Source organism: Aspergillus pseudotamarii (genome assembly GCF_009193445.1).
Source record: "Aspergillus pseudotamarii strain CBS 117625 unplaced genomic scaffold BDV38scaffold_64, whole genome shotgun sequence".
Taxonomy (NCBI): domain Eukaryota; kingdom Fungi; phylum Ascomycota; class Eurotiomycetes; order Eurotiales; family Aspergillaceae; genus Aspergillus; species Aspergillus pseudotamarii.
This window is the reverse complement of record NW_022475078.1, coordinates 50,106-62,156: the sequence shown is the minus strand read 5'-3', so window position 1 is coordinate 62,156 and position 12,051 is coordinate 50,106. Positions and strand designations below refer to the sequence as shown.

Here is a 12,051-nt window from a genome sequence, read left to right as displayed (position 1 = left end):
CACTTTGATTTCCCATACAAATGTTCAATTAACGCACGAATATATGAGAATTTCACATATGAGCTGGTTGGCCCATACAAATTTTCATAAACCGGGGTATTAAAAACCTTGATTTAACATTGATCATTACTATTCTGGCAAGGTCACGTGAATGATAGGGTCACAATAAGTATCTATATTTCCTAAAATAGTTAGTTAGTAATTTCTGTTTACTAAGTGAGGACGGTGAGGTTCTGACCAATCAGAGGCATACCTCGCTATGCGAAAAATCCGTTCAGTGCAATTAATTGCCTTGGTTCATTAAGTTGCACGCGGGTCGGGTTCAGGTTCAAAGTCTGCAACCCGCCCCTGACCCGGCTCCGGGTCAGGTTTTTTAATAGGTCTCCCCGAATCCAATTCAAAATCTGCTAGGTTTAGATTTTCCCGATCTATGGATTCCTTGCCAAAATATATATTTAGGATTCTGTTAGGTAGGACTACAAATAGGTAATACTTTTCTAAATAATCTAATTAGATATCACTAAAGATTTAAAGAATTTACTACAACTTAATATTATTATTACTAGGCTTGTAATTGATCAAATAAACTCTGCTATATATACGAATCAATATATACTCACCTCTATATGTAGAATATATCAATTAACCGACCCAACACAGACTTTTGGAGGAATGTAATGTGACCTCACCATGGACCTCAGACCTGTACACAATATCCCCACCTGCCTTTCAGAACTTTTCATGGCCGCACAATACGAGTCTAGACATGAATTCGCTCGCCCAGAAAACAATTCAATCATCATGTTCGGGACAGAAATTGTACTAATGTGTTGAATACCGAGAGTTGGCTTTGCGCTGGCCCGCTGGGAGGGCAGCTTTGAGGCAACAAATAGAAGCAACATTTTGTGGGAGAGCAGGTGGTGATGAAGCCGTGGGTTGGTCACTGTCTACCCCAGTCCTACCATGCGTTCTCTGCTTCTTGAATTCAGAATCGTGCGAGAAGGAACAACACCTTCTCGACTGTCTTTAAAACCGGCCAACTTTGGGGCATGTCAACTACTATTACCCGCCTAAACTGTCAGACTTTGAGCGATCGTCCACAATAGAGTTGACGGGGGTGTATACAGAGCTGATTGCGCCGGGCCCCCCTTACCCTAACCCACGTGTATACTAGAGGTCTTGTCGTCTGATTACACCGGGGTCCAGATCAATTGCCCGTGGGATAGCTGACAAAAAGGGTGTTTTCCAGCCCTTCACAATAGGACCACGAGTTTGTCCTGGGAAGGGGTACGGTTCTTCATTGGGAGACAAAAGCAAAGAAACTAACGGCTCGTTGCAGTATAGCTTTCTCCAGGGCGAGCCTAATCCTTGCGAAGTTAATATGGACCTTCGATTTGCAGTCCCCTTCTGAACGCTCAAACTGAATCAATCAACGTGCATATATTATTTGGGACAAGAAACCGCTCATATTGAACTTAATCCCACGCCCTGTTGATCGCGAACCAGCCCAGTCGCCGTCCCTGGGGTACCAAAAGTGTGCTGGCTATTCTAATAACTGGGCTTTGCTCTGGAATAGTAACTTGTAATAGAAATGTTGACAAGATGATTATGACAGCAAAGGGCTTTTGTGAAAGTCTTGTCGACGATATGGATGACACTGATAAGGGCCTTTCTAATCTAATGGAGCAAAGGCAGTGGGAAGCACTATTCTATTAAATGGATTTCACCAAGCGAACTCTGGACGGAGGTGTGAAGTAGTTCCCAGGCAGACTATGACTGTAAAGAGGAAATATACTACTCTTTAGTATTAATAGCCTTCCGGTTGTTCATTTCTTCTAAACCGCAAAAGGTTGATCCTCGATTTGAGCCATTCTTCCCGAGACTGTGGTAGATATACATTATATGTGTTCCTAGCATTGTTTTCCCATAGTGCAAGGGCCCTCGCCAAATATAAATATGCTAAGGTGATGTAAAGTGCGTTACTCCCTCACAGCCCTGAGCTTGACATATACTTTCAGGACGCCCCGTCGTGTATATCCAGCAAGAAGATCGCTCGTCATACATACGTCTTCTGGCTCAGTGTTGTACAGATGTATATGGTACCGACGGCACATATGGGCAATAGTCAAGTACAACTCGGCCATGGTTAAACTACCCGAAAGCATCTGATAAGAAAGGATAATAGGATATTGGGGATAGGTAAGTACTTACTTCATTCCAAGGCAAACTCGGCTCCCCTTGGTAAACGCCGTGAGATGCTGTGTTAGATTCTCACCCTTCTCCGCTGCACGGATCCATCTCTCGGGGTCGAACTTATGGGGGCTAGGAAAGATATCGTGGTTGCGAGAGATAAAGTAAGAAGAACAGCTCATTGGGGTCTATCGACCGTGTTAGCCATGTCTCATTGCACAAATCATGTACTTGCGAGGGGGTATTCACGCCTGGAGGGAGAACATGGTCTTTGTATCGGAGTGTTTCTGTTGGCGCTATTCGAGGGAACCGTGCAATAACTGAGTCCGATATGCGCAATGATTCATAGATAAAGCCATGCTGTAAATATCCTGTTAGGGGGAGGAACACGTTGAGGTACAGCGAAAGTAGGAGCATACTAGATATGGCAGCTTTTCTAGTTCTGCATATGTGGCAGTGCTGGTACGTGTCGGTAGGACAGTTTTCAATTCAGCCCGTAATTTCTCACCAATAGCCGGTTCGCTACCAAGGTAGTACATAGCCATGGATAGAACTTTTACGGGTGCTTCTGTTCCAGCGACAAGAATCGTGATGACTTCATCCTCCAGACGCCGACGACTCCGTTCCATATATGGTATAGATGAATCGACTAGGTTGGAGATTATATTCGGACCAGGCTTTTCAATTTCTTTGCGGGCGACATTAGATTGCTCGTTCTCTGCTATTTGGATAGCATGCTTTAGGAGAGATTCCTGGAATTTAAATGTTGCCGCTCGACCGGGTATGAGGAATGCTAACATTCGTGGAGACAGTGCTCGCAGTGTCATGAAAATCCATGGGAAAAATCGGTTAATATGGAAGAACTTCGCGAAATCCACACCCGCCTGGTGAATGTCGCAATTAAAATCCTCTTGGTCTAGGAATTTCCAATCTTTCCCATAGCAGATATAAGTAATCATATCGGAGGTCAATGCTGAGAATACCTCATCAAGAGCCACTACGGTCTGGGTCTTCTCGAATTCATCCAGGCGTCGCATCAGCTTCTCTACCCTCTCACTAATTGCGGACGAAAATTCCATGACAGACCGCTTGGAGAAGAAATTCTGAAGGATGCCGCGTCGGAATCGGTGCTTTTCAGAGCCCACGGTCGAGACAGTAGACTCGTCGGCAGCGAGAGAGCGCACAAACCCCTTATACTTATCACGCTTTCGAGCCCCTGCTGCATATATTTCGTTATAGAAGGTGGGATCAATGATATGGACCTCTTTTGGATTGATACGCACAATAGGGCCTATTACCCAGTTAGACAAATAGTTGCCGTAATACACGGCGAAAGAGAAAGAAGAAACGAAAGAAGGAGAACTAGAAGAAGTGGGAAAAAAGAACAATACCGTATTTCCGATGCATTCTCTCGACTTGAAATACGAATTGACCTCCAAGAATCACATCATAGTAGAACTCCAGAAGATGTGTAGCGGCGGCTAGTTTAGGGCCAGGTATCTTTGCCAGAGGATGGAAATATAAACGATAAAGAATCCTAGTAGCCAAGATGAGTCCCGCAGTAGTCATGAGAGCCGTCCAGATGCGGGCCTGGTCTATCATCATATGCTCAGCTGCCGGTAAATGGCCTTGAAATTTGGAGAACACGCGAGTACACATCAAAGTGATGGAAGGTATGATATGCAGTAGCACCATCTTGGCTTTATGCTCAAGAGAATATTTTCTCCCCAAGACGATTAAATCTTTAAGAAACGAGAAGAGTACACTAGATTTTGCTTTGCCAAAAAGTATTAAGGAAGGATATGATATAGTGTTGTTGTCGGTGAGTTTGCAAAGAGATCGGACAACAAGATAACACATCGAGTTAAAGTTAACTTATACCTAAGTACGAGAAGCATTTTTAAGACACCTTAGCTGTGGTAGTTCGATGTCGATCATAGACTTCCTGTGAGCACTTGATAGAAATGAATGGAAGGGAGAGACGGTAAGTTGATCGAGGATAAACTTTAACCACACGCCTTTTCTCTTTCCCTTCATCATCGGATTCTACGATGCATCTCCGGCGCCGCCATGACCCCCCATCTGTGAATGTGTTGATTGAGCAAAGAAGCGGTAAGAGCTGCATGCGGTGGCAACCTAGTAAGCTAGTAGCTATCTACAGGAAAGATCGACAATAGTTAAGGCAGGCCCGCTGAACGAGCTCACGCTCAAGGAAGTTATGCATCTCAGAGTGACATCGATCAAAAATGGAAGGGCAACAGCGGATAAGATATATGAACCACTACTGGTAAATGAGGCCGAGAGCATGACGTAGATATACTTCCTTCGAGAGATAACTGAAGCAGCCTGAATACTAAGTAAGGAACATGCAAGGGGTCATTGACATATGACTTATATGTTGTGTAGCAGACGCACACAGTAACATACGGTGAGCAACCTTTCACTATGTGTCAGGTTTAGGAGATTGGAAACTGCAACGCGTTGTAACTCGTACCCTGTGTTATACATATCCTAGCCTCCTGGACTGCACAACAGGCTGTCACTGAACATACTCCATGTAACGACCCCAATGGCCCTTTCCTTCAGCATTTATACAATATTTTCCTTGGTATGTATGATCAAACCAGCATAACAGGCTGCTAAAACCTGACGAACGGGCGCAGGTTCTTTCGGTTATCGCATGGAAAATATTTTATAATCGACACCTTCACCCTCTCAGTTGTTACCCGGGTCCATTTATTTGGACTGTGTCGAGGGTTCCTTATGCGGCATATTACGCCCAGGGTAAGTTGCATAGGCGAGTGCAGCTACTCCACGACCAGTATGGGGACGTTGTCCGAGTCGCTCCAGACGAATTGAGCTACCGGAACCAGCAAGCATGGAAAGATATCCACGGCCACTCACGGAACTTTCCAAAAGACATGCGATTTTACCATATATCCAAAAACAAAGCTCCAAGTGTTCTGGTCGCTCCGGACGGTGTCCATCGCCGTCAAAAGCGAGCCATTCTCCGGGCATTTTCAGAACCAGCACAGAAGTCGCATGAGTGTCTTCTGCACCCATTCGTCGATACTCTTATTCACAAGCTGCAACAGAAGGTCGAAGATAATAATAGCGTCGTGGACATAACAGAATGGTACAATTATGTTATGTTCGATTTCATGGCGCTCGAGCTGTTCGGCGAGTCGCTGGGTTGCCTTGAGGATGGGGTGTACCATCCCTGGGTGGATATGCTCTTCGGATCGATCAAAGCATGGGCCTTTCTCAGCCAATCCAAGTATTTCCCGACAATCTCCTGGATGATTAAAATTGCAGGACTCCTTTTCTATAGCGATCTGCTCCAACACCGAACCACCAAATTCGATTCCATTGCCGCTAGGGTTCCAGGGGATGTGGAGTCCGATTTAGACCAGCCAACCTTTACCACATACATCAAGGCCCGAAATGACCCTCAGTCGATCCTTTCCAGGGAGGAAATCTTATCCAATCACAGCTTCATGATGATGGCAGGCAGTGAGACCACCGCTACCCTGTTATCTGGCTGTACATTCTACATCCTGAAGCATCCAGAGGTGCACAAAGAATTGTCTTGCCTGATACGGAACCGCTTCTCCTCTCCCTTGGAGATAACATTCTCATCACTAGCGGATATATCATACCTACGGGCTGTGCTCCAAGAAGCATTGCGCATGTACCCACCGTTGCCGCTCGGCATGCCGCGTGTTGTACCGAGTGGGGGCGCCATAGTGTCAGGGCAGTTCGTACCTGAGAAGGTATGAAACATCTCTATAGAAAAGAATTGAGCTGCAAGATAACCGAGGTCTATAGACATCTGTTGCCATCGCTTCATGGGCGACCTACCAATCTTCGTCCAACTTTAAGGATCCCCAATCATTTCTCCCAGAACGCTGGCTGGATATGGGCCCTGGGGATAATGATATCAAAGATGCCATGCAACCCTTCTCAGTGGGCCCGCGGGCGTGTCCAGGAAAGATGTAAGTCACGTCTTTGTGCATGGTTTCGGGTGCGGGCTAACCTAGTCTAATAGGCTGGCCTTTGCAGAGGCAAGCCTAATTCTTGCACGATTGATATGGGCATTCGATTTGGAGCTGTCCCCCCAGTGCTCCAACTGGGCGGATCAGCGTGCCTATATCATTTGGGACAAGGGACCACTTCTAATCAAACTGAAGGCACCCTCTTAAACGGCCGTCCAGTTTTAAACTGTGATCTTATCAGGTGCACCTAGCAGAGATGGGCTGACATCCGTCAACTGGATCGACAAGGCCCCCTGCTTACTTGTTAGTGATGACATCAGAGAGATGTACCTCATATGTATTAAGAACAGGGCAAACTATCAGCTAGAGACATACTACGACCCTAGAAATTATATAATGGCCCGATCCGAGTATTATGAACTCATTTTAAACGCACTGGACTGTAGCCTATTCTGCAATGAGGACATGCACGTCTTCGCAGGCAACGAGATCATTCGTGCTTCCTAATTCCACTCTATCCCTAGGAACCTCTCTATAGAGGTATGAGGTTACTGATAGGGTCACCAAAGTTGAGCTCAGTTTTATTGCCGCGACATTAGGCATGCCTAATTTGGCTATACATTAATATCTTCAACGAGTTAGGCCTCCCTGCGGTTGAGATGCAACTTTACAAAGACCCCGGCATCGTTTGCAACCGTCAACCGTGGATACAGAGCCAAGCCAACTCTCATTATCTTGTTTACACAGGGAACAGACCAAGAGTAGCCACCATTGGGCATCGTGTGTCCGCTCGCTCGGAATAGCGCCAGCTACGGCAGCTTCGGGGTTTGGCTCAACATACAGCAAAAGCCGGACTCTGCAAATAGGAGGCATTTAGCTTGATATGTCGTCATTGTGTATACAACGACCACCTTAAAGATCTTTTTATACATGACCTCACAGCGGAAATGTTCAAGTATATAGACGATGGGGATTCCGAGCTACACACCTACGAACTGTCTAACCTTGTGTAATGGACTAAAACTGCCATTGATATACCCGTGATCCAGTCCCCAGCAAAGCTTAAATCACCCTCGTTCGTACGGTCTGTTGCATTAAATACAGCTATGAACCTAGCCTCCTTTCCCCTGCGGTAAGATTCGTTCGTTCAAGGAAGCAGGATTTGGTAATGGCACAAAGCCAGCCTAAACACGGTTCACTCAATGCATGAACCGTGTTCCGTGTCGATCCAATCCGGAGATAGGGCTTTGCGGATCACATTTTAACGGCCAAACGGTCAAGTGGGTTACGGCCGAGTATGGCATACAAGGCGCGCGAGCTGCGATGTGTTGGCACCTTTTTAGAAACAGCTCGACCAGACTATCAGAGAGTCTCCATGGCTACAGTAGGTATATAGATCCGAAAGAATTAGTCATACACCTTTAGGGGTCGAGCGTTATTCGGATATTAGCCAGACGCAACTCGGCTTAAAAGCCCGATAACCGATAGTGTTCAAAGCCCGACACATGAACTGAGAAACGCAGAAGGCGAACCCGGCATTATTGCAGAAAGAAGCAACTCCGGGCCCCGAAGTATCGGCAATCCAACTATCAGCTATGGTAGGGTTTGGATAGTCTTTGACATGACGGATATCCATACTTCTATAAAGCGGACGAAAGCACGGGAGCTTCAGACGAAGGTCTCCCAGCAAAAAGAATCATCCTCCCTTGTGCTTCAAGAACCTCGTTTTGCACAGTTCAGTCATTCCACTTTCCGTCCCCATTTTCTATCGCTGCAAGATGGCCTACACGGCGCATGACGTGGTCATTGTAGGAGCTGGTCCAGTCGGACTCTTCCTCGCTTGTGAACTACGCCTGGCTGGTCTCTCCGTTCTGGTGGTCGAGAAACGAAAAAGTTCTGACGGCATGGCAGAGACACGTGCATTTGTCATGCACGGTCGATCTTTGGAAATATTCGCTTCTCGTGGTCTGCTTGACTCTTTTCTTGAAGCAGGACAAAAAACCAACTGGTGGCATTACGGCGTTCTTGACACTCGACTTGATTACAGTGTTTTTGGCCGTGAAACAAACGAGAACTATGTGCTACTCGTTCCTCAGTACAAGACCGAGATGATCTTATTCCAGCGTGCCTTGGAGCTCGGTGTGCAGATACTCAAGGGTGTCCATGTGGATTCAGTAATTGACTCGGGGCCTTCTATTGTTGTGAAGGGCGCCTATTCCGATGATCGGCCATTCATCGCCACCGGGAAGTACCTCGTCGGTGCGGACGGCGTTCGCAGCACGATCCGCAGACTCGCCAAGATTGAGTTCACTGGCAATCCACCAGTCAATACTGTCATGAGTGGAGAGGCTACACTGGGCGCGACCATGCCGAACCCTTACATTGTTCACAACGAGCACGGGTTGGTTATCGCTGCTGATCTGAAAGTCCCCAGCGGAAGGACCAGGCTCAATGTGTTTGCAAGTGATCGCGGCACGGTTCCTGAGTCGGCCGAAGTGACTCTGGGAGAGCTGAATCATAGCCTCCAGAAAATCACCGGTGTTGACTACAATCTGTCAAATCCTTGTATGCTAAAGCGTTTCAGTAACGAACAGCGGCTGGCGACAAGGTATCGCCAAGGTCGCATTTTTATTGTCGGAGATGCATGCCATAAGCACCTCCCAGCCGGTGGTCAGGGGTTGAATGTCGGCCTTCAAGAAGCTCTGAACTTAGGATGGAAGCTGGCGGCCGTCATCTCTCAGTCCGCGCCCGCTTCGTTGCTCGATACGTACGAAGAAGAACGATGGCCGATTGCCAAGGCCGTTGTTCAAAACACAACATCACAGTCCCTCTTATTCTTTGCCTCTTCTGGTCCGGAATGGGCGGTCCGGGCAGCGGTCGACAAGCTTTTGTGTGTACCAGAGGCCAATATGAGTCTAGCTAGGGAAATTAGCGGGTTCTCTGTCGCCTACCCCAAGTTACTCGACATGATACTCCCAGATGGATGGCATGCCCTACCTGAAAGCATCCAGGGAAAGCGTGCCTTGAATGTAAAGATGACATTACCGGCGGGGGAGGTCACTGAACTTCGTGAGTACACCCAAGACGGGCGTTGGATCCAGTTGCACCTCCCTGGGAAACATACCATTGAACTCCGGCCACCTCCGGCATTTGGTAACAGGACTACGGTGGTGGAAGCTGTCGACCTGCCGGATGAAGAAGCGAGGACGAGCCTGTATATGTGTGGAGTTAAAGAGATGCTGATCCGCCCGGATGGCTACTTGGCCTTTGGTCGATTTGACGAATAGGGTTGGATGCAGGAAAGGGAGGGCAGCAATCTCATAGTCTTCACGGAACAATATCTTATTTCAAGAGACAAGGAAAGAAAAAGCTCAGGCACCGGAAGGCAAAGAAGCTAAAGTGAAACACAAAGAAAATTGAAATAGAAATAGACATAAAATTAGGCCATCTCGGAGTTCCCCATTTGGTGCGTGTCTGTGTATCTAGCCAGATCTGTTAGTACCCATCCTTTAATTAAATCTTCGAGATTATTGGCCGCAATCACTACAAGTACATACCATTCCTATTTGGGATGGGTAGAGGAGATTACTGGGATGTGTTGTGCTGGTAGGGATCTTGAGTCCCAAAAGCATGTGTATAGTAACCAATTCAACAGTCCTCGACGAAACAACCGTATACTGCCGATTATTTATCGCTCTCAGGTTATATAGCCAGCAGGCAATCCCAACGTAAAGACTTAGCTGGCCCTTCTCTGCTCTTCACTGCTTAAACGATTCGTGCACAACAATACAAAACCATCTCATCCGAATATACAGAGTCTCCTCATGATTTCTGCGCTCGCGATCAAATACCAGCTACATGTAGGGAGACCAAAGTGAAGGTGGTAGGCCAATTAAGCTCCCACATTTGACAAGCACCGCTAGGGGGGGGGTTGTCCCTCCCAGGTGGAGCGTTGAAGCATTGCATTAAGCAAGCAGTGGTGGACGTGACACGTTACTTCTACCATACTGGCTGAGAGTGTACATGCTGGGTTCATAGTAATGATGTATCTCGGAGTACTCTGAACTCTCTGTCTTCGCCTGAAATGCCGAACCAAACACATTATGATTCAGAGCACTCCCCTCAGTCCGGTCAGAATGCCTCTGACTGAGATTAGGGCCGTGGTGATGACGGCCGAAGAACAAAAACCTGCCGAGGTCTGATAATGCCGATAACACCGAGACTGCCAAATACGGCAACTCTGACCGACCGGCATGCACGCGCCAGCTCGGCGTTTTCACACTTTTCTCGCTCATAATTCTATGCATGCCGATAACACGAAAGGACAACCAGGAGTCACTATGCAGTTTGGGGTTGGGGAATGGGATAATGGGAAACTGTAGATCAACATAATACTTTCAAACGCAGCCGCTCCAAATAACAGAAAAACTCCGAGTAGGATAAACGAGACGAAATAAATATATCCCGGGTGGAGAGTAATCCACACAGACAGATCCATAGAGATAGTCTATCCAGTCATCGGAGGGAGTTTCGTCAGGTCACTCGAAATTTATTTTCTCGTAGTCGCAGCTCACGAGGAAGCCCTCGTCTCGACACTGCACAGGTGTGGATACTTTGAGCTCCAGTATGACAGCGGACCATGACGAACAATAAATCATAGAGATGCCCAACAAATTCAGACAACTGTAGAACAATATATCACTGACGTAGGTGACGACCTGAGATGCTCTCTACTGCTCAAAGATCAAGAGTATATCCTGACAGCAGCGACTAAATATGTAATGTACACCTGAGTTACTATATTTGTAAGAATATATTTCACAAGTGAACCTTCACCCTCTATATCCCGTATCAAATAAGTCTGTCTATCACCGAAAATCAAATATCCCACCAACAATGAAGATGTGATATTGTATTCGTTAGTACATATATATTATATGCTGGATGTGTACCATATCTTAAGTTAAATAGACTATTTGAATGTATTTCAAGTCTCCGTATCTTGTGATTTGAGGAAATATACAAAACTTCCGTGGTATTATATATATCGAGAGAATTATTGACATGAAGAGTTTTATATCCACTATACTGGAAAAGTATATAATCCAAGCCTTTTAGCAGTAGCTACCGCTTCTCTTGGCCTACCGTTGCTGAGATATCTTGGAAGTGGTCGCTTTATATTGGATAGAGTCCAGAGGGCTGAAACGCTCGCCCGTGTAGAACGCTCGCCCGATGGATTTGTTATAACCAACAAATTCTAGAATTCATCAATGAGTAACGTCAAAATAAGAGAACTAATGCGGGGTAAACCTGAAGGACCATCCCTAGATCTATACATCTAGGCAGGGGTAGAGGGCAATCTCAGCGTGACGCTGAGTACAGGACGTCAGTAACAACATAGAAAATGTGGATTTACGCCCTCCAAGAATATGTTATCATGTATCTCACGCTGTTAATATTTCGCGAGTCTCACTCTTATCCAGCTGGCGGTGATACATATGCAGAACTAGAATAGGCCCTGCACTTGCGTCTAGACATACAGTATAGCGTATACCTTCTAAGCCGAATGACCATCTTATCTGTAATACTATGGCTTGAAGGAATATTCTGAAGTCAACTCGGTAAGCAATTCCCCAATGAGCACAAATTCCTTTGGCCTAGGCAGACCCTCACTAAATGGGCCCAAAGGGGAAGTTGGGTCGAGAGAGTTCAAGAGATCAACGTGGAACGGCCGGGCCATTTACCGTGAACCTTTATGGACAGGGAAAGACTAAGCCGCTGTCTACTCTCGGGAGTCCTGCATAGTACACCATATTGAAAGCGCACACGCAAGGTAGAAGGTCAGAGAACTCCACAATATAGAATC

General features: G+C 46.4%; 3 protein-coding genes across 3 annotated transcripts; 2 read left to right on the top strand and 1 right to left on the bottom strand.

The window, feature by feature from the left end:
- Window positions 1-1,979: 1,979 nt before the first annotated feature.
- BDV38DRAFT_274170 (cytochrome P450) lies at window positions 1,980-3,792 on the bottom strand (the record flags this gene model as incomplete). The annotated part of the gene is made up of 5 exons (XM_032057802.1): window positions 1,980-2,151; window positions 2,212-2,378; window positions 2,440-2,550; window positions 2,610-3,481; window positions 3,582-3,792. 5 exons carry the CDS (start codon window positions 3,790-3,792, stop codon window positions 1,980-1,982), a joined length of 1,533 nt encoding a protein of 510 aa, XP_031909657.1.
- Window positions 3,793-4,759: 967 nt separating this feature from the next.
- Window positions 4,760-6,392, top strand: BDV38DRAFT_286633 (cytochrome P450; the record flags this gene model as incomplete). The annotated part of the gene is made up of 4 exons (XM_032060713.1): window positions 4,760-4,798; window positions 4,854-5,963; window positions 6,019-6,185; window positions 6,239-6,392. The coding sequence occupies 4 exons, from the start codon at window positions 4,760-4,762 to the stop codon at window positions 6,390-6,392; spliced, it is 1,470 nt and encodes a 489-aa protein (XP_031909656.1).
- A 1,509-nt stretch (window positions 6,393-7,901) lies between these two features.
- On the top strand, window positions 7,902-9,472 carry BDV38DRAFT_295981 (FAD binding domain-containing protein; the record flags this gene model as incomplete). Its single annotated transcript, XM_032062824.1, has 1 exon — window positions 7,902-9,472. The coding sequence occupies exon 1, from the start codon at window positions 7,964-7,966 to the stop codon at window positions 9,470-9,472; it is 1,509 nt and encodes a 502-aa protein (XP_031909655.1). The 5' UTR covers window positions 7,902-7,963.
- Window positions 9,473-12,051: the final 2,579 nt, after the last annotated feature.